Source organism: Helianthus annuus, chromosome 1 (assembly GCF_002127325.2).
Source record: "Helianthus annuus cultivar XRQ/B chromosome 1, HanXRQr2.0-SUNRISE, whole genome shotgun sequence".
In the NCBI taxonomy this organism is placed as follows: domain Eukaryota; kingdom Viridiplantae; phylum Streptophyta; class Magnoliopsida; order Asterales; family Asteraceae; genus Helianthus; species Helianthus annuus.
This window is the reverse complement of record NC_035433.2, coordinates 2,245,640-2,270,978: the sequence shown is the minus strand read 5'-3', so window position 1 is coordinate 2,270,978 and position 25,339 is coordinate 2,245,640. Positions and strand designations below refer to the sequence as shown.

The window sequence follows — 25,339 nt, the reverse complement described above, 5'->3', positions numbered from 1 at the left end:
TCAAAGGTAGTTTGGAAATAAGTTTTACAAATGAATACACCTTTTTGGTCGCGAAGAGGTGAAAGGTATATGCCATTTTGCTTAATGCCTTGTAATGGGCATTTTTCGTAAATTGTCAAACCGAATGGTAAAATGTGGAATATTAGATTTTAACAAGGTAGATCCACCACAGATATAGTTGTGGTGGAAGACGAAAGAAGTCTTAGTGTGAAAATAGGAGGCATGAAAAGTACAAGCGAGATTCGGGCTAAGTGCTTAAATCTCATTAAACGGGTCGAATAATACTTAAATGAATATTTAGTTGAAAGCTTGTAAGTTAAGAATCTTCCTAATCCGGGCGTGGGATTTTGAGTCCATATGAAAGAGGACTAAATTTTGGTCATATAGGAAGAAATGGGAGGTTGAATGGGTAAACGGTTCAAAAGTTATGCGCGTTTAAGTATGCAAGAACGATGGAAAAATCTGCTGATGTGCAGGTTCCACCGTAAATTACGGTGGGTACCGTAATTTACGGTGGGTACTGGGGATAAATGCTTGCACCGTAAGACAGGGGGTTTGCACCGTAACAAGGTTGCCACCGTAAGTTACGGTAGTACCGTAATTTACGGTGGAGGTCAAATTTGGGCAAAAATATGTATGACATTGTGTAATCATTTTGGGATGCACTTTTTGGCCGAAATCAAATTTGATGCATTTTTGATAAAGGACTTTTGCCCAAAATAAAAAATTTTCCAAGCTGACCTGGCAGCTCGACCCCAGCCAGGGGCTCTGCCCCCGAACCCCCGTTAGTATAGAAAGGTATGTACGTACGTATGAGTTATGTATGAATGTATGCAAGTATGAAGTAATGTATGAAAGATATGCACCTATGAAGTTACATAGTAATGTATGCACGTATGAGGTTATGCATGATTGAACACACGTATGTAGAAGATGTAGGAATGTATGTACGTATGAAAATGCGTATGTAGGTAAATACGAATGTATGCATGAGTGTATGTGTAAATGTAGAGATGAAGTAATGTATGAACGTATGTGGATATGTATGAAGTAGGCACAAATGTATGTACGTATACATGAAGAAAGAATTATCGTCTATGAAGGTATGAGGGGTATGTATGAATGTACGCATGTACGTATAGGTGTAGGAATGTATGCAAGTATGCATATAAATATGTATGAATATATGCACGTATGTAAGTATGTATGAATATATGCACGTATGTGAGTATGTATGAATGTATGCAAAAATGTATGAATGAATGAATGTTAGTGCGTATGAAGGTAGGTATAAATGTATGCACATAGGTAGATATGTATGAATGAACGTATGTATGTATGCACGTGAGAAAGCATGTGTGTATGTACGATTTAGATACGTTCGAGTATTAACATTATTAATTGTGTTCCCGTTGAGAAAGAAATATGATGCAGACATGGGAACATTGGATACATGAGGAATCGAAGTTGATCTCACAAAGGGTAAAGTTACGTTAAGTTACGAATTGAACCAATTATGAACCTTGTAAGAGTTTTATGAGTATGGATATGTTATCATATCTAAAGTGTTGAAGTGTTATAAACATGGTGTGAAAGTTATGGCCATTATTTATATTAAATGCAAAGATCCTTGCGAATTCTCAATTATGTAAGCTTAGGTCTTGCAAGTTATATTATTTGATCTATGTACTGTATAATGCTGATACAAATCAAAAAATTTGTGAAGGAGTTATGGGTAATAAACACCAAGTTAAACAAAAGAATGAAATGAAATAAGATAACCATTGATGTTAAATATAAGAAGGATGAAGTGACATGCTGTAAGTATGCTTGGACTAGAAGTAAGTACAATGCATACTCCTAATATGTAATGACCCGTCACGATCAGATTAAACGAATGAAAATGATATGTTAGAAAGCGGTCATGCATTGACGCGTTATAAATGGGTCAAACGAACCAAAGTTTTAAAGAAACTAGAAATGGGATTGAATGTGCATAGTACATGTCGGTAGCAAACGTAGTGTGATGTTGAATCTCGAGTCAAGTACGAGAGGTGAGTATGAAAATGGTAGTTATGCTGCAAGTATGTTTTCGGGTGTATGTAAATAGATGTATGAGTGTACATATATGAACGAATGTACGTATGTGTTAAAGGGGATTGAATGTGCACACGGGAATAAAGCTTGTATGTATTTATGTATATACGTATGCATGTGTGAATGTATTCATGAAAGTATGTATGTATGTATGTATGTATGAACGTACGTGTAAATATAAGTATATGAGTATTGTACTCGATTTAAGAAAGTAAAGATAGGACGTATAGTTATATTTGTTCATGAATGAGACCCTTTTATAAGGTATGAGTGAATTCTTGCCATGATGTGTATTGTGAATGAAATGAATGAATAACCAAGTAGTGATGATCATCATTAGGGGACTAACATGAGGCAAGAATTCGAGAATCTCAAGATACGTATATTTCAGAATTGTGTTACATAGAAGAACCGGCAAGTAAAGGATTATGGTCCCGTGGAAGTAGACAAGGTTTCGAGGACGAAACCTCTTTTAAGGGGGGTAGACTTGTAACACCCCAAAAATGGGTTTGGTAATTTAAAACCCGGTTATTCCCTTGTGCTATGGTATGATATGAGATAACCAAGTTACTTAATTTAGTTAAATGTAACTTCAATTACATGGAATGAATTTCCTTGTGACCAAACAAGATAATGAACAAAACTATATGGGTTAAATATGAACAAGTTGAAAGATGTTTAATTAAAAACATGAGGGAAAAAGGAAAAACCCAATTCTGGGTTTTGTGTATGTCGACCAGGAACAAGGAAAGGAGGGAAGAACCCTAACTCCTCAAAAATCTTCAAAATTGGAAGGGGAATTCAGCTCAAACCCGATGCATGAACCCTAATATATGATCATCAAGGCTTGCTGAACATGTGGTAAGTCATAGCTTTTGATTTAATGATCTTGCAAGTATGGGTATGTGATATATCTTTGATTTCATACGAAATTAGGCATGTGGGAGTGTTAGAATCAGCAAATAAAACTTGGATTATGAACGATTTTGAGTAATTTGATGTTTGGAAGTGAAACCCACCATTGATGGTGAAGATGGCGACATGGGTATGTCACCCATGTCCAATCTTTGTTCAAATTGCTGATATATTGTGTTGCATGTGATTAATCCTTGCTAGTTAGGATGAACTTGGTATGAAATTTAAGTGCTAATTGTATTTTGGATGATTGGAAACAAGAACTAGGAAGAAAAGCATGAAATACTTGTACATTATGCTTAGGAAGTAGTACGCACACCAAGTGTTTGATGAAATGTCTAAAAGACAATAATAAGTGAAATTGTATGCAAATAATGGGTGAATAGATATAGTTCATATGAAGATTATCTAGGGATGACGTCGAGTATGCTTCATCCTTGTTTAAATGAATTAATGATGTTGAGTATGCTTTATGTAGGTCGTATGTTAAATGTGAATTTGATATGGTTGTTCATATGTATGAGCATATATGCTAATAAGAAAATGAATGTAATGACATGAGTGTATAGGAATCATGTCAAGATGGATGGGAGCGTTGAAGTCCAACGGGCTAAGAAGACTCAATCAAGTAAGCGAACGCAAATACGGACGCGCAAGGTAAGTGAATCCCGGACTTACACTTTAGATGTAAAATGTATTGTAGTATGATGATTATTGTGAAACGTGTGAGAAAGTATGAGACAATGGAAGTAATAAGGTAAGTTTACGGTAAATGAGTCGAAAGTAGTTAAGAAATAGTTTCTATTAAGTGTAGGTAAGGAAGAATCTTACGTGATGATATTATGCATAAAGATGGAATAAGTAGTTATACGCGTAGGTATGGGTATAATTGTAAGTAAGCAATTGGGACTCATAGGAGACTTTGACTATGAACACGTAAGTGTGGATAATTATGTGTATACAATTTACATGTATAGGTGGGTGTGTTTAGGATTTACAAGTAATATGTGTAGAATGTAAATTTGTAAGTTCATATGAGCTTTGTTTATCTTAAATGTAAATTTACGAGTAGTGGTATTTGGTACTATGGATTGTTGTAAATGTTCATAACGGGTCAAAGGATGTAAATATATTGGAAAGCATGTTATGTAGCGATTCATTACGAATGGGTCAAAAGGTGATAAGTTGGATGTTTCAAATGGAAGTAAAGATGCTAATAAGGTAACATGTTATGTTAACGGGTCGAACAATGATAGGTAATTTAAAGGATTTTAAATTACTATGTATTATGAACTAACAATGTTGTTGTTATGAATGTTAGGTAAATTTATTGCTTGATGCGGCGCACCCGGACCGAGCACACACGACGTTGACCTTAATACGCTTCAAATTCAAGTTGTTTCTTTTGAATGGGTCGAAACGTCCTTTTGTGTAGCAAATGTTAAACTAGTTATTAGGATGATGGTAGTAGTTTGAGGTTAAACTTTATTTTGAATAGTGTCATAGAATGTATCTTGAATGGTTTCGTTAAAAAGCAGGAAAATGTTCACTTTTCGAATGGGTCATGTCAAAAATTTTCCAAACATTTGTATGAACTTTATGTTATTGTCAAAAGTAAAAAAGTGGGCGTTACATTTATGGTGTTTTTTCTGAATTTGGTTTTATGATGACGTTTTTAGATTGGAGACATTATTTTGTGTGTTTTTCTAAACTTGATTTTTATGGAATTTTATTTTGGACGTTTTTCATGACGCTTTTTTTTCGATTAGTATAGCAATAGTATACTCGTTAGAAAGAGATAATAAAGCACTCAAATTTATGGTGTAATTTTCTTTAAAAAAATAATCACGTAAAAAAAGTTAAGGGAGTTTAAAAAAGATGGTGGAAGATGCATCTGACTTACACGTGTGTGAGTTTTTTTTTTTTTTTTTTTTGACAATCTTGCCCTTAGTGTAAGCTAGCATCACTGTCACAAGTCAACACCAAAATAGTCCTCACCGTTTTCACATTTTTAATTGTTTTCCCTAGATCCAACAATATATATATATATATATATATATATATATATATATATATATATATATATATATATATATATATATATATATAGGGTCAGGATTTAGAGAAAATGATCTTGCATCTATTTGTACGGTTTGTGTCAATTACAGGTAAACCTTATGATTATAATTTGTTTAATTCAGTTAATAAATTGTTAAATGTTTGAACTTGAACTTGAATTTGATGTGTTATAAGATGTTTGTGTTTTATGGTTGTGTTGTTGTGGCTAATTGGTCATGTGTGCAGGGTAAATTCATATGGGACCAATTTGACAACGTTAAAGAGTCGTCGAGATTCGTTATACTCGAAGTTGAGTGAAGTGCTTGTTGCTAAGGTTTGATCAACCACTAAACTTTTCTTATTTGTTTTAGTTTTTGTTCATGTAATTGTTAGTGAGTGAAACTTAGAATATAGTATACTTTTAGATATAGCTGTCTTAATGTGCCACGAAACTATATTAGTACATTAGAGGTTACAATGATTGGTAAGAAAACTGAAAACCTTTTGGTGTCATAAGCTTATCGTTATCATAGTTACCTAAATCGCTAGGGTACCTAAATATCGGTCTTTGACCGATATCCGATTTTTTTCCGCATTAACTACTTAGTTTTAGATGCTTCTTTTTTTGTTAATGCTAAAAACCAGTTATTTTCTAATTCTGTTTTTTCCAACTTAGTTGGAGAGTCCTTCAACAAGAGAAACTTGCCACATTAAGAGAGAAGCTCCATTTTCGTAAAGAACAACTTGCAAAAGGTTAATATATGTTAGTGATATTATTAGATCATTTTTTTTGTATCGTTTTATACTTTTAGATAAGGAGGCTAAGGTTGAAAAGATGGACGCTGATTTGAAAGTCAGATATGAATCAGCCATGAACGTGGTATGCAAATTTCTTATCTTTTAATATTCCGAATAAATTATTATACTATATATTAAGATTAAAATTAAAATTCTGTTCTATCTTACCCTAACCTCATTTGCACTCAGAGCCTTGGGCATGTGAGCATTCTTTCTAATGAGCGACTTTTATCGTTCTTGTTTTTTTATTTTTATATTTATTGTAATTTAATATGGAGAATTATATGACATTCAGATGGCAATTACATCAGAACGCCATCTGTTGTCATCAAACAGATATGCAAATTGTTTCCACAGCGCAAGGTAAGCGTGTTATGCCTGTTTATTATTGCCGCTTGGGCTGAACAGCAGCAGCGCGAACTAAATATCCGTGTACGCCGTCTCTCTCGCTCAAAGGTATTATATATAGTTACGATTTTTATTTTTATTCTTTTTGCTGTGATGAAGTAGTTTTTGAATAAAGCTATCTAATGTGGATTAAAGTTAGACTTGAGTAAAATGCCATTTTCGTCCCTGAGGTTTGGCCAGTTATACGACTTTCATCCAAAGGTTTGTTTTTCCGCATCTGGATCCGAAAGGTTGTAAATTTTGCCATTTACATCCGGCTCGTTAACTCCACCCATTTTTCTCCGTTAAGTCAGGGGTATTTCTGTCTTTTTGTTAAATTAAAGGGCAATTCGGTCTTTTTCACTTTATGTAAAAAGACCGAATACCCTTGAAAAAGACTGAATTGCCCTTTAAGTTAACAAAAAGACGAAAATACCCATGACTTAACAGAGAAAAATGGATGGAGTTAACAAGCCGGATGAAAATGGCAAGATTTCAAATCTTTTGGATCAGATGCGGAAAAACAAACATTTGGACGAAAGTCGCATAACTGGCCAAACCTCAGGGACGAAAAATGGTATTTTACTCATTAGCCTTTTAGGCAACTTTTTACCATGTGGACACACTTATGTCTTGGCGATTTACCTACCTGAAAAATTGGTTCTGTATAGAATGCGCCTCACTACTATATTAGCACTTTTCTTATATCGTTTGTTGTGAAATGTTTAGGTTGGATCCCGATGAGGAAAGAAGAATTCTTGCAAAAGAGAAAAAAGCGTCAATTGAGAATTATACCAACACTTTGAAAAGGCATACACTTGTGTTGAGGAAAAGGGATTTATTGAGAAAGAAAGCGGAGGAAGAGAAGAAAAAACTCCTGATTACTCAGCTTCTAGCAGCCGAGGGTCTCGAGCTTGCATCAGACAAGATACTTTATGTATATCTATCAACTTCTTGTTGAAGGGCAGAAATGTTTGTTTCCCTTCACCTTTTTCGATTGAAAAACCATTTTTACTACCTTTCTTTCTACTTGAGTACACGATTAAACGCACGCTTTTTGGTCACTCCCTACATATCATTCGAGGGTATCTTGACAATTAATTGAAGGCGCTCTTGCCGGACATAATGCTATATAGTGCTGGTACTTATGTACAAAGTAATTTTGCTGTGTAAAGATTAAAAAAAAATAATCTATATTTAAATCCAAAACATTATTTATTAATAATCTCCAGTATAGAGTTGCATGAAACAAACTACAAGACAGTTCAATTAGAAAGAGAAAGAGTAAGCTTATAGGTTTGCATTAAAGATAATGACACAAAATAAAACACACATTCTTATATTTAATGAAACAAAAAACACCTTCCTCATTATAAACCTAAAATGATACTTCAACTGAAAGAACATAAAACATGAAGATAAAACTCCACTTTATTTTAATAAGTGAACTTCTCCCTTGTTACAGTTGTATCTTTGTATAAGTAGATTGCATGGTGGGACATCGATTATTTCTTCTGTATTTTCGATTTTTTTTTTGTAATCATGCGTTGGGGTCCATAATGTAAGTTGAATGTTTCTCTACAAGTAGCTTGATCAGAGGAGATTCAACAACTGATAGGTCGTTTTCACGATACACCGACACTTTTCCGCTTTCAGTGACCAATATGACCACCTCTTTACGGGTCGAAAGCTCGTTAGCAACTACCGCATGCATTTTGTACTTTTTAAGAGCGGTATCCGCCTTTTCTAGAAGAATCTCTTTATCTGTCTCTAACTGTAAGCAGCAAATTTTGAATCAGACAGTTATCTTCTTAAGATAACAATAATACTTGCACAATTTTCATGAGATATGATAATATAATTTTTTTTTTATAATAATCTCTAAAATACTGAGAAACCCTAAAGGGACAATTTAAACAAGTGTATTATCGAAGTTATATACCTTAAATGATACACAGAATGCTGTGGGGGCCCACTCCTTACGCAAAACCAAGAGCATTTTCGGAACTTGGGCAAGCCGCATATCTAGAGGACCAGATGCTGACTGGATTTTATGTACTGCCTATAAAATGAAGCCATATTTACATTTTCTTTTACATATTTTAAAAGAAGTCAAATGGGTCATAGAATTAGGTCACCAAAAGTATAATTTAAAGTTTTAATGCATAAAAGCTCTTAAATCTTATTCAAGTTAGAGGATTACTAATAACAATACAACATTTGTAATCATATTTAACCCCCCCCCCCCCCCCCCCAAAACCAAAAAAAAAACATAGGCTTACCATGCTCTCCCACGGAACATAAAAGTCAGATACAGCGGCTGCAAGATAAAACATAGCATTTGGTCCAAGGATCTTCATTGGTGTTGCAATCAACCTTAAAATCTGCTAATAGGTTACAAATTAGCAACTACGTATCGGCTTTTTGTTGAAGAATAAATTCTCGAACTATCGTACTTGGTCTTCATGTTACAAACTTACAAAGTAACAAGAGTTCTTTAAAGATGCAGAAACAAAGTATTGCACTATGCAAGAATAGAGTGATATTCAAACAAAATTCATTAATATCTACATGTTAGGGTTTTTGAAATAATAATTATTGAATTGATCTGTTAAACTTGATGAAAGTAATGATATTGATGCGTATTGTACAACTCTCTGTGCTAACCTGAAGATATTCAAAGATGGTTGTGAAAGGAAGTTTCAGCAAGTAGCCTCCAGAAACAACCTAAAATGCAACAAAATAAAATGAATCAAATTTTGATATTTAAATATTTAATCATACAACTGGTAAAATAAGGTTCCATTAAAAATGAGAGATGATTCCTACATCGTGATGACCACTAATTGCACTCTTAACTGCTTCAGCGTGTGACTCGAGCACTGTAAAATGGATCAGATCTTATTTTATAACTGGAAATAAAAATACAATAATTTTATACATTTGTTTGTGACAACCAAAGGTTAAGTATAACCTTGTATGCTTGAATCGCTAGTGAGGTTGAAACATTCGAGTAGCGGATCATCTGGAAGTGATCTACAATACGGCTGGCAGGTTCCCCTGCAAACATTCGAGTCGTTGATGACCACTTTTGGTGATAGTTGTACATCAATGTAAATTTACCCTTTTACCCTTATGCTTATTACACACCGGACCGTTCGTGTATCAAAATTTTGTTGGTCAAAAGCGTTAATTTCTAAGTTGGCATGCCATGAACTCGTAAATAGTAAATAGGAAATTAACAAAAATGACGAGTTGTTAGCATTTTCATATTTTAAACATCAAACTTTTTAGCAAACAGGAACATATATAAGTATGTATATTGTATAGATAGACAGCAGATTCACCTCCTATAGAGAAAGATGACCGAATATCCTGACTTCAAAAAGTATCTGCATGATATCAAAAGAGATCCATGTTATCAAACGTAAAGAATTTAGATGTGGCGATTCTCAACCGTTTACTTATAAATGTTAGAAAGTATACTCTGTAGAAGTTGCTCCTCTATGTCCAGAGCTAAAGTTATCAATGTAACGTACACAGCGTTGCTCTAAAGGAACAGTTGTACCGCCAGATGTCACACATACAACCCTTCTAGGTCCTTTACTTCCTAACAACACAACCCGATAAAACTTCCGCACAAACAATTGGTAAAAAAGAAAGATTAAAAGGTGCAACAAAATATATATATACATATAGATAAAGTAAACATGCCTGTTAAAGAAGCGTTCTGGTGGATAAATTGGGTTAATTTTCTGCTTATGCTTTCAGCATCTTTCAAAAGAGGCGCTGAGTCAAAGAAGGATTTGACTTGAAAGGATGTTGTTGCATCCACAGCATCTAAGTTTTTTACTGCATCCATGAATGATAGGCTAGAACGGAGAAAAAGCTTACAAAATCAGTCAGTGAAAATAACAGAAATTGGATTAGGACCATTTTTTCATCTAAAAAATAACAAAACTTGAATGTGCACTTTACAAAGTGGTAATCTAATAATTGTGAATTCCTAGTAAAAATTAGGTAACCTACTTGTTAAGATTGTCACACTCCAAATAATAAGTTTCATACTAGCTAAAATAAAAACGGATTTCCTAAAGGATATGGTAACATGGTGATATTATCATGCATAATTATTGATTTTAAATCACTAAGATTATGACACTTGTGAGGGACTGAGGGCCGCGTGTGCATAGGTGCTAGTGAATGGTTCTCCGACACAAGAATTGGTTTATATGAAGGTGACCGGGGTCATGAAAGAAGCGTGTGCAATTGGTCTATATAAAGTCATCAATATTACCGGTAATGGCCCATCCGTTTCACACTTCTTAGTTCTTATACGCCGATGAAGTAGTCTTTTACTACTTAGGTGTTTTTATCTCTCTTCGCCTCTTCGGATCTACGGGTGAATCTTGCAAAGGCTCCCAACTGCGGTTGCGCTGCAGAGAAGAAACATTCAACTTCCTTTTTCTTGGTGCGTTCTTTGTAATGAGGACGAAGAAACGGGGCATTGCATTTGCTTGGAGCTTGTGGAACGGCCTTACAGGACTATGATTTTGTTACAAAATGGTGCATGATAAGCCCGATTTTTATCTTAGAGCTAAAGGATTTTGGAAACGTCCACAAACAAAACAATTGCAGCATGTTTTGTTTTGTTTGCTGAATTTTCTGGATGTAGGTCTTGGTTAATTTACTGTTAGCCGGCCTTTCTTTTGGTGATATATGAAAGTTTAGTTGACCTTTAAAAAAATAACCGTAAAAGTCTAAGACTAATGCAAAGGTACAAATACTATTGACGCAAATTAAACCTGGCAAAATGGGCAGTACGGGTCGGGCCCATGCCGGTTAAGCGCGGGTTAGGGTCAGGATGGGTTCGGGTCCGAATGGGCCGATTTTAAAAACATGGTTATTTTGGTTCAGGTCAGAATGGGTTTGGGTCAATACGGGCCGTTCTGAAAAAATGGTTATTTTGGTTTGGATCATAATGGGCTGGTTTAGAAAATGGTTGTTTTGAAAACTAAGAATCAGGTTTCCAACTAGACTGTATATTTCTCAACTCGTAAGAAATTTCCGTTCAGACCTTCAGACATCAACAATTGGTTCAGAACTTCAGGTGATTGTGTAAATCGGTCCATACAATTTCATGGCATCTCAACTATCAACAAGCACGGCAGGATGATCTTCAATGGCACAAGATTAACTAACAAGCCAAAAGATGTTGATGATTACCACAACGAAACCATAGAGACGCATGTATTGAATATTGATGCAGACGGAGAGGTCAACAATCAATCAAAAACAATTGCAGTAGGAACTTCTTTACTAGTTCCTACTGCTAATGCTTCCGTGGGGGATTTTTATCGAACACTTGGTGATCAGAAAATAAACAAAAACAAATACAGTGTGAACTTGTTTACTAGTACCCACTGGCCACTGCTAATGCTTTCATTGGGGATTTTTATCGAACACTTGGTGATCAAAACATAAACAAAAACAATTGCTTTTAATCCACATCTCAATGATCAAACTACCATATTCAAATCGATAATTGATTTCTTCACAAACTATATTGCATAGATCTTAATACTTACTTGAGAAAAAAATCAGAATTTGTGAAAAAATGAAAATCAAACTGGATGCACTAATTAATCTTAAAATCGTAATTCAGAGTGATCAAGTTCATGTTCATGCAGCTACAATTAACTTCAAGTACAATTTCAATCCAATTACAGATATATGAACACAGTTTATATATGAATGTTATACGTATTGTTCATATATCTATAATTGAATTGAAATTGTACTTGAAGTTAATTGTAGCTACATGAACATGAACTTGATCACTCTGAATTACGATTTTAAGATTAATTAGTGCATCCAATTTGATTTTCATTTTTTCACAAATTCTGATTTTTTTCTCAAGTAAGTATTAAGATCTATGCAATATAGTTTGTGAAGAAATCAATTATCGATTTGAATATGGTAGTTTGATCATTGAGATGTGGATTAAAAGCAATTGTTTTTGTTTATGTTTTGATCACCAAGTGTTCGATAAAAATCCCCAATGAAAGCATTAGCAGTGGCCAGTGGGTACTAGTAAACAAGTTCCCACTGTATTTGTTTTTGTTTATTTTCTGATCACCAAGTGTTCGATAAAAATCCCCCACGGAAGCATTAGCAGTAGGAACTAGTAAAGAAGTTCCCACTGCAATTGTTTTTGATTGATTGTTGACCTCTCCGTCTGCATCAATATTCAATACATGCGTCTCTATGGTTTCGTTGTGGTAATCATCAACATCTTTTGGCTTGTTAGTTAATCTTGTGCCATTGAAGATCGTCCTGTCGTGCTTGTTGATAGTTGAGATGCCATGAAATTGTATGGACCGATTTACACAATCACCTGAAGTTCTGAACCAATTGTTGATGTCTGAAGGTCTGAACGGAAATTTCTTACGAGTTGAGAAATATACAGTCTAGTTGGAAACCTGATTCTTAGTTTTCAAAACAACCATTTTCTAAATCAGCCCATTATGATCCAAACCAAAATAACCATTTTTTCAGAACGGCCCGTATTGACCCAAACCCATTCCGACCTGAACCAAAATAACCATGTTTTTAAAATCGGCCCATTCGGACCCGAACCCATCCTGACCCTAACCCGCGCTTAACCGGCATGGGCCCGACCCGTACTGCCCATTTTGCCAGGTTTAATTTGCGTCAATAGTATTTGTACCTTTGCATTAGTCTTAGACTTTTACGGTTATTTTTTTTAAAGGTCAACTAAACTTTCATATATCACCAAAAGAAAGGCCGGCTAACAGTAAATTAACCAAGACCTACATCCAGAAAATTCAGCAAACAAAACAAAACATGCTGCAATTGTTTTGTTTGTGGACGTTTCCAAAATCCTTCAGTTCTAAGATAAAAATCGGGCTTATCATGCACCATTTTGTAACAAAATCATAGTCCTGTAAGGCCATTCCACAAGCTCCAAGCAAATGCAATGCCCCGTTTCTTCGTCCTCATTACAAAGAACGCACCGAGAAAAAGGAAGTTGAATGTTTCTTCTCTGCAGCGCAACCGCAGTTGGGAGCCTTTGCAAGATTCACCCGTAGACCCGAAGAGGCGAAGAGAGATAAAAACACCTAAGTAGTCTCTTAAGAATTAGGACATTTTGCAACGATCATTCGCCCACAAAGACTACATCATCAGCGTATAAGAATTAAGAAGTGTGAAACGGATGGGCAATTACCGGTAATATTGATGACTTAATATAGACCAAAATTTTGGTCCGGTGTGTAATAAGCATAAGGGTAAAAGGGTAAATTTACATTGATGTACAGCTATCACCAAAAGTGGTCATCAACGACTCGAATGTTTGCAGGGGAACCTGCCAGCCGTATTGTAGATCACTTCCAGATGATCCGCTACTCGAATGTTTCAACCTCACCAGCGATTCAAGCATACAAGGTTATACTTAACCTTTGGTTATCACAAACAAATGAATAAAATATAAAATTATATTGTATTTTTATTTCCAGTTATAGAATAAGATCTGATCCATTTTACAGTGCTCGAGCCACACGCTGAAGCAGTTAAGAGTGCAATTAGTGGTCATCACGATGTAGGAATCATCTCTCATTTTTAATGGAACCTTATTTTACCAGTTGTATGATTAAATATTTAAATATCAAAATTTGATTCATTTTATTTTGTTGCATTTTAGGCTGTTTCTGGAGGCTACTTGCTGAAACTTCCTTTTACAACCATCTTTGAAAAACTTCAGGTTAGCACAGAGAGTTGTACAATACGCATCAATATCATTACTTTCATCAAGTTTAACAGATCAATTCAATAATTATTATTTCAAAAACCCTAACATGTAGATATTAATAAATTTTGTTTGAATATCACTCTATTCTTGCATAGTGCAATACTTTGTTTCTGCATCTTTACAAAACTCTTGTTACTTTGTAAGTTTGTAACATGAAGACCAAGTAAGATAGTTCGAGAATCAATCATTCTTCAACAAAAAGCCGATACGTAGTTGCTAATTTGTAAACTATTAGCAGATTTTAAGGTTGATTGCAACATCAATGAAGATCCTTGGACCAAATACTATGTTTTATCTTGTAGCCGTTGTATCTGACTTTTATGTTCCATGGGAGAGCATGGTAAGCCTTTTTTTTTTGGGGGGGGGGGGGGGGGTTGTAAATATGATTACAAATGTTGTATTGTTATTAATAATCCTCTAACTTGAATAAGATTTAAGAGCTTTTATGCATTAAAACTTTAAATTATACTTTTGGTGACCTAATTCTATGACCCATTTGACTTCTTCTTTTAAAATATGTAAAAAGAAAATGTAAATATGGCTTCATTTTATAGGCAGTACATAAAATCCAGTCAGCATCTGGTCCTCTAGATATGCGACTTGCCCAAGTTCCGAAAATGCTCTTGGTTTTGCGTAAGGAGTGGGCCCCGGCAGCATTCTGTGTATCATTTAAGGTATATAACTTCGATAATACACTTGTTTAAATTGTCCCTTTAGGTTTCTCAGTATTTTAGAGATTATTATAAAAAAAAATTATACAACATACATCTGTGGTCATTAGGATTATTATCATATCTCATGAAAATTGTGCAAGTATTATTGTTATCTTAAGAAGAATAACTGTCTGAGTCGAAATTTGCTGCTTACAGTTAGAGACAGATAAAGAGATTCTTCTAGAAAAGGCGGACACCGCTCTTAAAACGTACAAAATGCATGCGGTAGTTGCTAACGAGCTTTCGACCCGTAAAGAGGTGGTCATATTGGTCACTGAAAGCGGCAAAGTGCGAGTGTATCGTGAAAACGACCAACCAGTTGTTGAATCTCCTCTGATCAAGCTACTTGTAGAGAAACAAATGGTGGTTGCGCAATGTTAACAAATTAGAAGATCAAACGAGGTGGCTCATGTTTGCTAGCCCGTTTTGACCCGAACCCATTCTGACCGGAACAAAAATAACCATTTTTTTAAATCGGTCCTTTCTGACCCGAACCATCCTGACCCTAAACCGCGCTTAACCGGCATGCGCCCGACCCGTTCTGCCCATTGTGCCAGGTTTAAATTGCGTCAATAGTATTTGTACCTTTGCATTAGTCGTAGACTTTTAGGGTCATTTAGGTCAACTAAACTTTCTTATAGCACCAAAAGAAAGGCCGGCTAACAATAAATTAACCAAGACCATTACATCCAGAAAATTCAGCAAACAAAACCAAACATGTTGCAATTGTTCTGTTTGTGGATGTTTCCAAAATCCTTCAGTTCTAAGATAAAAATCGGGCTTATCGTGCACCATTTTGTAACAAAACCATAGTCCTGTAAGGCCGTGCCACAAGCTCCAAGCAAATGCAATGCCTCGTTTCTTCGTCCTCATTACAAAGAATGCACCGAGAAAAAGGAAGTTGAATGTTTATTCTCTGCAGCACAACCGCAGTTGGTAGCCTTTGCAAGATTCACCCGTAGACCCGAAGAGAGATAAAAACACCTACGTAGTCTCTTAAGAATTTGGACATTTTACAACGATCATTCGCACACAAAGACTACATCATCGGCGTATAAGAATTAAGAAGTGTGAAACGGATGGGCCATTACCGGTAATATTGATGACTTTATATAAACCAATTGCACACGTTTCTTTCATGACCCGATCACCTTTATATAAACCAATTCTTGTGTCGGAGAACCATTCACTAGCACCTATGCACACGCGGCCCTCACAATTGCCATAATCTTTTAGTGGTTCCGTATAATTTTTGTATAATTTTTGTTTGTTCTTCTTTTCCATGGTAACCTAAATGGACCACACTTTTCATATTTCGTTACTAAACACACATAAAATGGACCACACTTTTCATATTTCGTTACTAAACACACATAAACAAATGCAAGTTGCGCTTGTGATTAATTAGATATTTAATTACAGCCACCCTTTTGGTTGAAATTTGTTTATTCACACATAAAGAAGTATTGACAAAAATACGTCATACTATTATTATATAGAAATTATTTTGATGTTGAAAGGAAAATTGAGAAAATGTTAGAAGACTCAGTCATGAAAATTGTAACTTATCATCACTCTCGTAATCATTTTGGGGTGCCTCAAAAATTTAAGAAAAGTGTGTACATAAGCGCAATCACTTCTTTGCACTTCATCGTTACAAGCCCATAAAGAGTCCTAAGCAGTATGAAAAAAAGGCTCATGATCACAATCAGGAGAGAATGACGAGGGCATTGCATGACGCTCGCAAGATAAGTGGATTTCACTCTTGGGGCAGTTTGGCAATGCAAAATTACTTTCCCAAAAGTTTAAAATGAACAAATGGTGGTTGCGCAATGGTAACATGAGAAGATCAAACGAGGTGGCTCATGTTTGCTAGTCAAGTTGATGGGCAAAATCATTTACATGGGTAAAAACTTAAGCCATGGTGAGTTGAATGAAAAAGGTGCTAAAATGAAGCCACAATGAGTAGCGTGAAAAGGGGTTGGAAAATGTTCATAAAAGAATGGACACTAACTCATTTAGGGAAAGAATAGAATGAAAGATTAGTCAAGAATCAACGATACAGTTGGCCAAAGACAGAAGTTGCGATGGTGGCTGATACGGATCTGGCCCAACAAATACAACATCAAGCTGGCCCAGATCATCATGTTCAAAGTGGCTAAGTGGGCCAATGATCTGCTCGTGACTTTCCAAGCCGAGGACTTTGCTTTTCGTTTTTTTAGTTTATTTGTTTTAATTTCTTTTGTTTTTGTTTTGTTTGGTTTATCCTTAAAACTTTGTTGGGTATTTAAACTGGGAATAAGATTGGCTGGAAGTTTTAAGTTTGAAAATTAAGTCTCCTAAGATTGTGTTCTTCGTTTACGGCCAAGGGTTTCTTGGACGGGTTTTGCTTCTCTTCGTGAATCGAAGGAAGGTTTTAAGCTAGAGTTCTAGCTTCCGCTTGTACGAATCCGTATCAAGTGGTATCAGCAGCTTCAGGTTCGCAGGATGTCGGATTATTACAGTAGAGATCGTCGACAGATTCCCCGCAGATTCACCGCCGGAGGCAGCGATCCTGATCAACGTGATCCTAGAGACATCGAAATCGACCGATTGAATGACCGGATTCGTGAACTTGAAATCGAAAATCAGTACCTTCGGCAAGAAGAGGATCGGACTTACACCGATTCTGTGATATGGGACGAGTATGACCGAGATGCCGATTTCCACAACGTATTTGCTCGTCAACACCGCTGTAATGCTTCCCCTCAACCTCGACAACAACCAGATCACTTAAGGGCTCTTGGTCTACGGACCGAAATTCCAGAATTCGAGGGTCGTCTACAACCCGATGACTTCCTTGATTGGCTCCAGACCGTCGAGCGTGTTTTCGATCTCCGTGAAATCCCCGACCAATTAAAGGTAAAAATTGTTGTTATTCGTTTACGTCGTTATGCTTCATTATGGTGGGAGAACCTTCAACGTCAACGTGTTCGGGAGGGTAAGTCCAAAGTTGATCCGTGGTCCAAAATGCGTCGTTTGTTACGCGCAAAATTTCTACCAGTAAACCATAAACAAGATTCTTTCATGGACTACCACAATTTAAAACAGGGGACCTCTTCGATTGAAGATTTTATTGCAACGTTTGAGCAACACAGGTTACGTTGCGGTATTGATGAAGAGGAAGAACAGGTTATAGCTCGGTTTTTGGGGGCTATTCGATTAGAAATTGCAGATGTGGTAAGTCTCCAACAATATTGGTGTTTTTCTGATGTGTGTACTACCCGTTTTATTACCACCTGTGTACCCACTGTCGCCCAAGCCCAATAAAAAACAAAGCCCAATAAAACCCAAACTCCCTCACCAACCGTAATCCCCTCAACAGCCCAGAATCAACCCCAGAATCCAGCCCAACAGTGCTACAAATGTCATGGATTGGGCCATTTAAAACGGGAGTGCCCAAATAAGCAGGTCGTGGCCCTCCTTGACGAAACCAAACCTGTTTATGACTCCGACCCAGACGGATACCGGGGAGGCCTTGGTCATTCAACGGGTTTTAAACACCAACGTTTCGGACCCCTCGGATGACACTTCGTGGTTACGAAACACAATTTTCCGAACCAAATGTACCTCTAAAGGAAAAGTGTGCAACGTGATCATAGACGGTGGTAGTTGCGAGAACATTGTTTCCAATACCATGGTCGAAAAACTTAGCCTTCAACTACATGACCACCCCGAACCATACCAGCTAGCTTGGTTGAAAAAATGGAACCTCCTTAAAGTCACGCACCGGTGTTTGGTTCAGTTTTCAATCGGAGATAAATATACCGACGAGGTTTGGTGTGAAGTTTTACCCATGGACGCTTGTCACATCTTACTTGGACGCCCGTGGCAATACGATCGTCGGGCTAAACATGGTGGTTTTCGTAACACTTGCTCCTTTAAAAAGGACGGTGTTAACATAACCCTCGCACCTTCTGACCCACGGAAAGAACCCGGCTCTTCCACTGTTGTCCCGAAGTCCGTTTTCACCACTTTACTCAAGACCGAGGACCCATAGCTCATTCTCGGCTTGTATTTGGCAGAACCGAACGACGTGGTGGTCCAAATCCCGGAACCGGTTAGACCTTTACTTGCAGAATTCAATGACGTTTTTCCAACAGAAATCCCAGCCGGTCTCCCAATGATGCGTGACATTCAACATTGCATTGATTTTATTCCGGGTGCGAGTATTCCGAACAAACCGGCTTATCGAATGAACCCCACCGAATTTAATGAGTTAAACAAACAGGTTCAAGAGTTGTTGCAAAAAGGCTTGATCCGCGAGATTATGAGTCCCTGTGCCATCCCCGCTCTTTTGGTTCCTAAACCGAATGGGACGTTCCGGATGTGTATTGACAGCAGGGCAGTTAACAAGATTACCGTCAAATATAGATTCCCCATCCCGCGGTTCGACGACTTACTTGATCATTTACACGGGGCCACTGTGTTCTCGAAAATCGACTTACGTAGCGGGTACCACCAAATCAGAATGCGAGCCGGTGACGAGTGGAAGACCGCTTTTAAAACTCGAGATGGTCTTTACGAGTGGATGGTGATGCCTTTCGGGTTGTCTAACGCTCCTAGCACGTTCATGCGACTTATGAATCACATCTTCAAACCGTTCATTGGTACGTGTGTTGTCGTTTACTTTGATGATATACTTGTTTACAGTGCAAGCGTCGACCAACACCTCCTTCCCCTTCGAAGTATTTTTGATGTCCTCCGTACCCAAAAATTATTTGCAAACAAAGAAAAATACAATTTTTTACAAAGCGAAGTGATTTTTTTGGGGTTTTTTATTTCCGGGCAAGGTTTACGAATGGACGACTCAAAGGTTACGACTATTACTAGTTGGCCCGCTCCTAAGTCTTTACACGATGTACGGAGTTTTCACGGGCTAGCATCTTTTTACCGCCGGTTCATCCGCAACTTTAGTTCCATCGTCGCCCCGATTACGGAATGTTTGAAAAGTACAAAATTTCTATGGACACCGGCCGCCCAATCAGTCTTTGATACACTTAAAGCCGCGGTTACCACGGCTCCCGTACTCGCCTTGCCGGATTTCAATCAAGTTTTTCAGGTGGAATGTGACGTTTCGGGATTAGGGATCGGTGGCGTTTTGTCACAAAACAATCGCCCAATCACCTTTTTAGTGAAAAATTCAGCGACACCAGAAAGCGTTATAGCACATACGACAAGGAGTTTTACGCAATTGTGAGAAGTTTGGAGTATTGGCGACACTATTTGTTGCCAAACGAGTTTGTTCTTTTTTCGGATCACCAGGCTTTAAAGTTTATTCAAAGGCAAGCCAAACTAAACCCGCGACACGCTAAGTGGGTCGAAACTCTTCAGGACTTTAATTTTGTGATCCTACACAAAGCGGGCTCGGCCAACTCGGTGGCCGACGCATTGAGTCGTCGTCCGGCGTTATTCGCTACGGCTCGTTTTGATATCCGTGGTTTCGACTCGTTCTCGGCCCTTTACAAAGACGATCCTGATTTTCACGACTTGTGGAACTTCACGGCAACCGGTTCCTACAAGTCCTTTGTTCGACAAAATGGGTTATTATATAAGGGCTCCCGATTGTGCGTTCCTTTGTCATCGTTTCGTGAAGCTATAATTTTGGAGTACCATCAGGGTGCTTTAGCTGGTCATTTTAGGAGGGACAAACACGTTGCTTTGGTCAAAGAACGTTTTTATTGGCCTAATCTGTCAAAAGCTGTTTCAATGGTACTCAAGAGGTGTCGCATATGCCATATCGCCAAAACTCGCCACACAAACCAAGGTCTTTACACTCCATTGCCGGTTCCAGCTAGACCTTGGGAGGATGTTAGCCTCGATTTTGTGTTGGGCTTACCACTAACTCAAAGAAAAAAAGATTCCATTATGGTGGTCGTGGATCGGTTCTCTAAAATGGCACATTTTCTACCGTGCGCAAAGACTTTTGATGCCTCCCAGGTTGCTAAATTGTATTTCAGTGAGATTGTTCGATTGCATGGGGTACCGAAGTCGATAACATCTGATCGGGACGTTAAATTTATTAGTCATTTTTGGCGAACATTGTGGAAACGTCTAGGCGTCAAGTTGCAATTTAGTACGCTCATCATCCACAAACTGACGGGCAAACCGAGGTAACCAACCGTTCTTTGGGCAATTTGTTGAGAAGCTTAGTTTGTGATCATCCGAAACAGTGGGATCTTGTTCTCCCACAAGCGGAATTTGCGTACAACCGTTCGAATAATAGTACAACTGGTCGAAGCCCGTTTTTTGTCGTCTATGGTCGCCAACCGTTTACGCCTCTCGATCTAGCACCTTTTCCCGAAACCAAACACTTCAGTGCCAAAGGACAAGCGCAGGCGAATCAAATTAAAGCGTTACACGAACGGGTTCGGGAACAAATCATTAAACATAATCTGCAGTATCAATCACGGGCCAACCTACACCGAAAAAAAGTTGTCTTCGAAGAGGGCGATCTCGTTTGGATTTATTTGCGGAAGAACAGATTTCCCCCTGGTCGTTTTGGAAAGTTACACCCGAAGGCTGACGGTCCGTTCCGCGTCTTGAAACGTATAAATGATAATGCTTACAAAATCGACTTACCGGGCCATTATAAGGTGTCTGCTACTTTTAACGTTGCAGATTTGTCTCCGTACGAGAGTGAAGATTTATCGGACTCGAGGGCGAGTCGTTTGTTAGAGGGGGAGGATGATACGGATCTAGCCCAACAAATACAACATCAAGCTGGCCCAGATCATCATGTTCAAAGTGGCTAAGTGGGCCAATGATCTGCTCGTGACTTTCCAAGCCGAGGACTTTGCTTTTCGTTTTTTTTAGTTTATTTGTTTTAATTTCTTTTGTTTTTGTGTTGTTTGGTTTATCCTTAAAACTTTGTTGGGTATTTCAACTGGGAATAAGATTGGCTGGAAGTTTTAAGTTTGAAAGTTAAGTCTCCTAAGATTGTGTTTTTCGTTTACGGCCAAGGGTTTCTTGGACGGGTTTTGCTTCTCTTCGTGAATCGAAGGAAGGTTTTAAGCTAGAGTTCTAGCTTCCGCTTGTACGAATCCGTATCAGTGGCGATTTGAGCGAGGAGGGGATTATCAGAGGAGGCATTAGAAGGAATGTACTACACCTTAGTCACAGTTTTACTTTGAGGTCAACCTTAACTTTCAAAATTTCTAATCGATGCAGATTTTGTTACTAGTTCCTCACACAAATGTTTTCCCAGCTGTATTATGTTACTAAGTTCAATGTGATCATAGAAATTTTCTTGATTACTGTATGAGCTTAGTATAAAAATGGAGTTTAATGTCTGTGCTTGACCTCAAAAGTCAATATTATTCTTTTCATCATATATTTTGAAAAACCACATTGATTTGAATGAAATCGCAACCGAATAGTCAAATTTCCATCTGTAATACATCAGAAATTGCGATCGAAAAGTCAAATTTCTTAAACTAAGGAAGTTAAATTTCTTTATTTGACCCTCGAAAGTCAAAATTAACCTCGACGAATTTTCCGAGAGCCTCCATCCTTATCAGGAATGGAGCTCTCAATCTCCCAAAGAGCTTGATGTGCACCAACTATTGCGAATGATTCTTAAAATGACTCGAAAATTCGAATTTCATATAAAAACATACAAGTTCACAGTCATTTACAGTTATAAACAAAACGCATCAGTTATAAACAAAATCCTAGATGTGCATACTGCATAACTAAACGGCATCAGTTATAAACAAAACACTGAAACAGTAACAAAATTACCTTTATTTTTGAAACAAGACTCAAGGAGCGGCTGTGCGTAGCGTCGTGGATGAGCGGCGGCGGTGGATGACTGGCGGTGGATGCAGTCGGTGGATGACCGGCGGTGGATGACCGGCGCTGGATCAGGATGAATGGATGATGTCGGCTGCAACTTGAGATAGTTGAGAGAGATTAGGTCATTAGGGTTTCTTTTTTTTTTTTTTTAACTAAAAAAGACAGAGTCACGTTCCATCTACATCTGTTACTTATATCTTTGAAATGTCTTACGCTTTCTTTTTTAGCCCTTTAAGTTTCAATCTTTGTTTACTTCGATCCCTATTCATTGTTGATGTACTTGATTTATTTTCTATTTGCTCTCTCACACGAAGACAAAAATAGAATGGGGAATCACAATAACTTTTTTCATCTTTTGTTACCCTTTATTTTGGCAATTAACACTTTTAGCCCCTACTCTATTTTAAATGTTATACAAATTAACTTCTTTTATTTTCAACGCTCCAACTTTACCATATACCATATGTAATATACGTTTTTAACCTATTAAGTTTTTTACTAATTTAATTTTCGTCCGATAACTTTCGTTTTTTAAAAAAAGCAATTTTGCGTCGTCTTTAAAAACTTTGTAAAATATCATTTTGACCCCTTCGAGTTTCTAAAGTTTTGAGTTTACACCTATCATTCTTTTACTTTAAAAAAAAAAAACTGTTTTTTACATGCATATCTTTATGTACGTATCAATGTAAATTCGAGTTGGTCTACATTCTGACGTATACTTTTTCTAGAAACGAGTGAGATCAAATATAGTGCGTTTTCGTTTAAAAAAACATTTTTAAGTGCATTTTTTATGTACGAGTACCTATAGCGTTTTCGTTTAAAAAACATTTTTTAGTGCATCTTTTTATGTATGAGTACCTATATATTTGAGTTGGTTTATGATTCGATGTAATTGTTTTTAGGAAATGAATCAGGTAAAATATAATAAGTATTCATGGTTATTTTATATATGTTTCATAAATATTGTTTCGAACCGAGTGGAGTGGAGTCAGATTGTGTTTTTTTAAAGACCTCTAATTAGTCCATTTTCATTACATGAGTTGGGTCATATATAATACGTTATGATTGTACAATATAATTTCGATTTACTTTACGTTTTGATCCAATCATAATGCTTATATAGGTTACATTGACTTCAAACAGATACGTCTAAACACACATTTTCATATGTTTAACGAGTGATTTGACTAATCCATTCGATGTTTACGATATACATGCGCCGCAACGCGCGCGAGTCTTATTACTAGTATTTGAGTAAACTAGAATTACGACCCGCCGCAATGCGGCGGGGATTCTTTTGTTATAACTAAGTCGATTTAAGATGCGCACGTTATGTTGAACCTGTGAAACCTGAAAAAATAGACGATGTAAAAACGTTCGACCACACACGCACGTTGCGTCGTGTTAACTCGTAAAATTTAGAACGAAACGTAAAAATGTTAAACTAAAGACGCACGTTCCGATGTGTTAAGTCACAAAATTTAGAACGAAGCATAAAGCGAAAAATTTGCGGAAAACAAAAACTATAAAGGACCAAAGCTGAAAGTAAAAAAAGTTGTGAGAATAGATTGCAAAAGATAAAAAGTTTTGTGTTAAAAGTAAAAAAAACAAATAGTTTTTGGTTAAACGTAATTCATGAAATACTTTTGGGTTAAAAGTAAAAAAATCTTTTTTTTAAACCCCCAAAAGCCAAGGTTTTAACAACCATATGCATAACCATTTTTTGTTTGAAAACCCCCCAAAACCAAGATTACCACACATAAGTAAAAAAATCAAAGAGGTTAAACTGCAAAAAATGAAATTTTTTGAATTAGAAGTGAAAAATCAAATTAATCAGAGGGGTTAAATTGTATAAGATAGAAACTTTTGAATTAGAAGTGAAAAATCAAATTAATTAAAAAGATTAAATTACCAAAGATTAAAACTTTAAACTTAAATTGTGAAAGATTAAAACTTTAGGGTTAAAAAGGAAGCAAAAAATTAAACTTTAAACTTAAATTGTTAAAGAATTAAACTTTAGGGTTAAAAATAAAAATTATAGTTTTTTTTTTTTTTTTTTTTTTAAAAAACTTGCTAAGCTCATGTTACAACCTATAGAAGCATAAATTAGTTGCTTCTTTATATAGTGTTTAATGAGTAATGGTATATTTTTTATTTAACTAAAATTAAAATCTTAACATGTTTTAACAGGTAAACAGGTATCTAATTTGTTTAGACACGAAAATTAACAGGTTGTTTCGTGTCTACCTTTTTAGTACACGATACCTGTTAAGGTCATACACGATACCTGTTAAAGTCGTGTAGGTTCGTGTCGTGTATTCGTGTAAAATTGCCAGCCCTAGAATGTAAGTGCATAAGTTTCTTTCGTTTTTTAGTTGTTTCATGTGAATGGCTAAATTTCTTGTGATATTATTTTTGTATTTGTCGTTTTGGTTGAAACCCGTCATGATCCGAACCAAATTTACAGCTTTTTAAACGGCCTGTTTTTGCCCGTATCCATTTTTGTCAAAACCTATTCTGACATGAACCAATATGACCATTTTTAAAATGCCCCGTTACCCCGTGTGGCTCGTACCACCCGTATAATTTTAAGCCTTTTCTAATGGGGTTGAATTTATATTTGAAATATGCAATAGTAGCTAGGTGATTTGCTTCTTCTTATTCTTATGATTGAGAATTGAAGCCTTTATGTTATAGTATTTTT

At 36.6% G+C, this 25,339-nt stretch overlaps 2 protein-coding genes and 2 long non-coding RNA genes across 5 annotated transcripts; 3 read left to right on the top strand and 1 right to left on the bottom strand.

Annotated features, from left to right (window-relative positions):
- The first annotated feature begins 2,803 nt into the window (after positions 1–2,803).
- Positions 2,804–4,570, top strand: LOC110942440. The gene is made up of 2 exons (XR_002594844.2): positions 2,804–2,958; positions 3,582–4,570. It is a non-coding gene; the product is annotated as an uncharacterized LOC110942440 (long non-coding RNA).
- Positions 4,571–5,112: 542 nt separating this feature from the next.
- Positions 5,113–7,394, top strand: LOC110942464. Its single transcript, XR_002594846.2, has 5 exons — positions 5,113–5,180; positions 5,317–5,404; positions 5,883–5,950; positions 6,164–6,324; positions 6,985–7,394. It is a non-coding gene; the product is annotated as an uncharacterized LOC110942464 (long non-coding RNA).
- Positions 7,395–7,451: 57 nt separating this feature from the next.
- On the bottom strand, positions 7,452–22,818 carry LOC110942448 (phosphopantothenate--cysteine ligase 2). 2 transcript variants are annotated; one of them, XM_022184229.2, is made up of 10 exons: positions 22,582–22,818; positions 9,970–10,127; positions 9,742–9,865; positions 9,603–9,647; positions 9,230–9,315; positions 9,085–9,137; positions 8,923–8,982; positions 8,538–8,639; positions 8,198–8,317; positions 7,452–8,029 (listed from the first exon to the last, which is right to left on the bottom strand). In XM_022184229.2, exons 2-10 carry the CDS (start codon positions 10,115–10,117, stop codon positions 7,796–7,798), a joined length of 972 nt encoding a protein of 323 aa, XP_022039921.1. In that variant the 5' UTR covers positions 10,118–10,127; positions 22,582–22,818; the 3' UTR covers positions 7,452–7,795. The 2 variants fall into 2 exon arrangements, with proteins under 2 accessions (XP_022039921.1, XP_022039926.1); XM_022184234.2 differs by having other exon boundaries at positions 9,742–9,856.
- Positions 13,578–15,938, top strand: LOC110942460 (phosphopantothenate--cysteine ligase 2-like; the record flags this gene model as incomplete). The annotated part of the gene is made up of 6 exons (XM_022184240.2): positions 13,578–13,722; positions 13,824–13,876; positions 13,979–14,038; positions 14,325–14,426; positions 14,641–14,760; positions 14,956–15,938. Coding segments are annotated over 6 exons (705 nt in total), but the record flags the coding sequence as incomplete, so codon positions are not given.
- Positions 22,819–25,339: the final 2,521 nt, after the last annotated feature.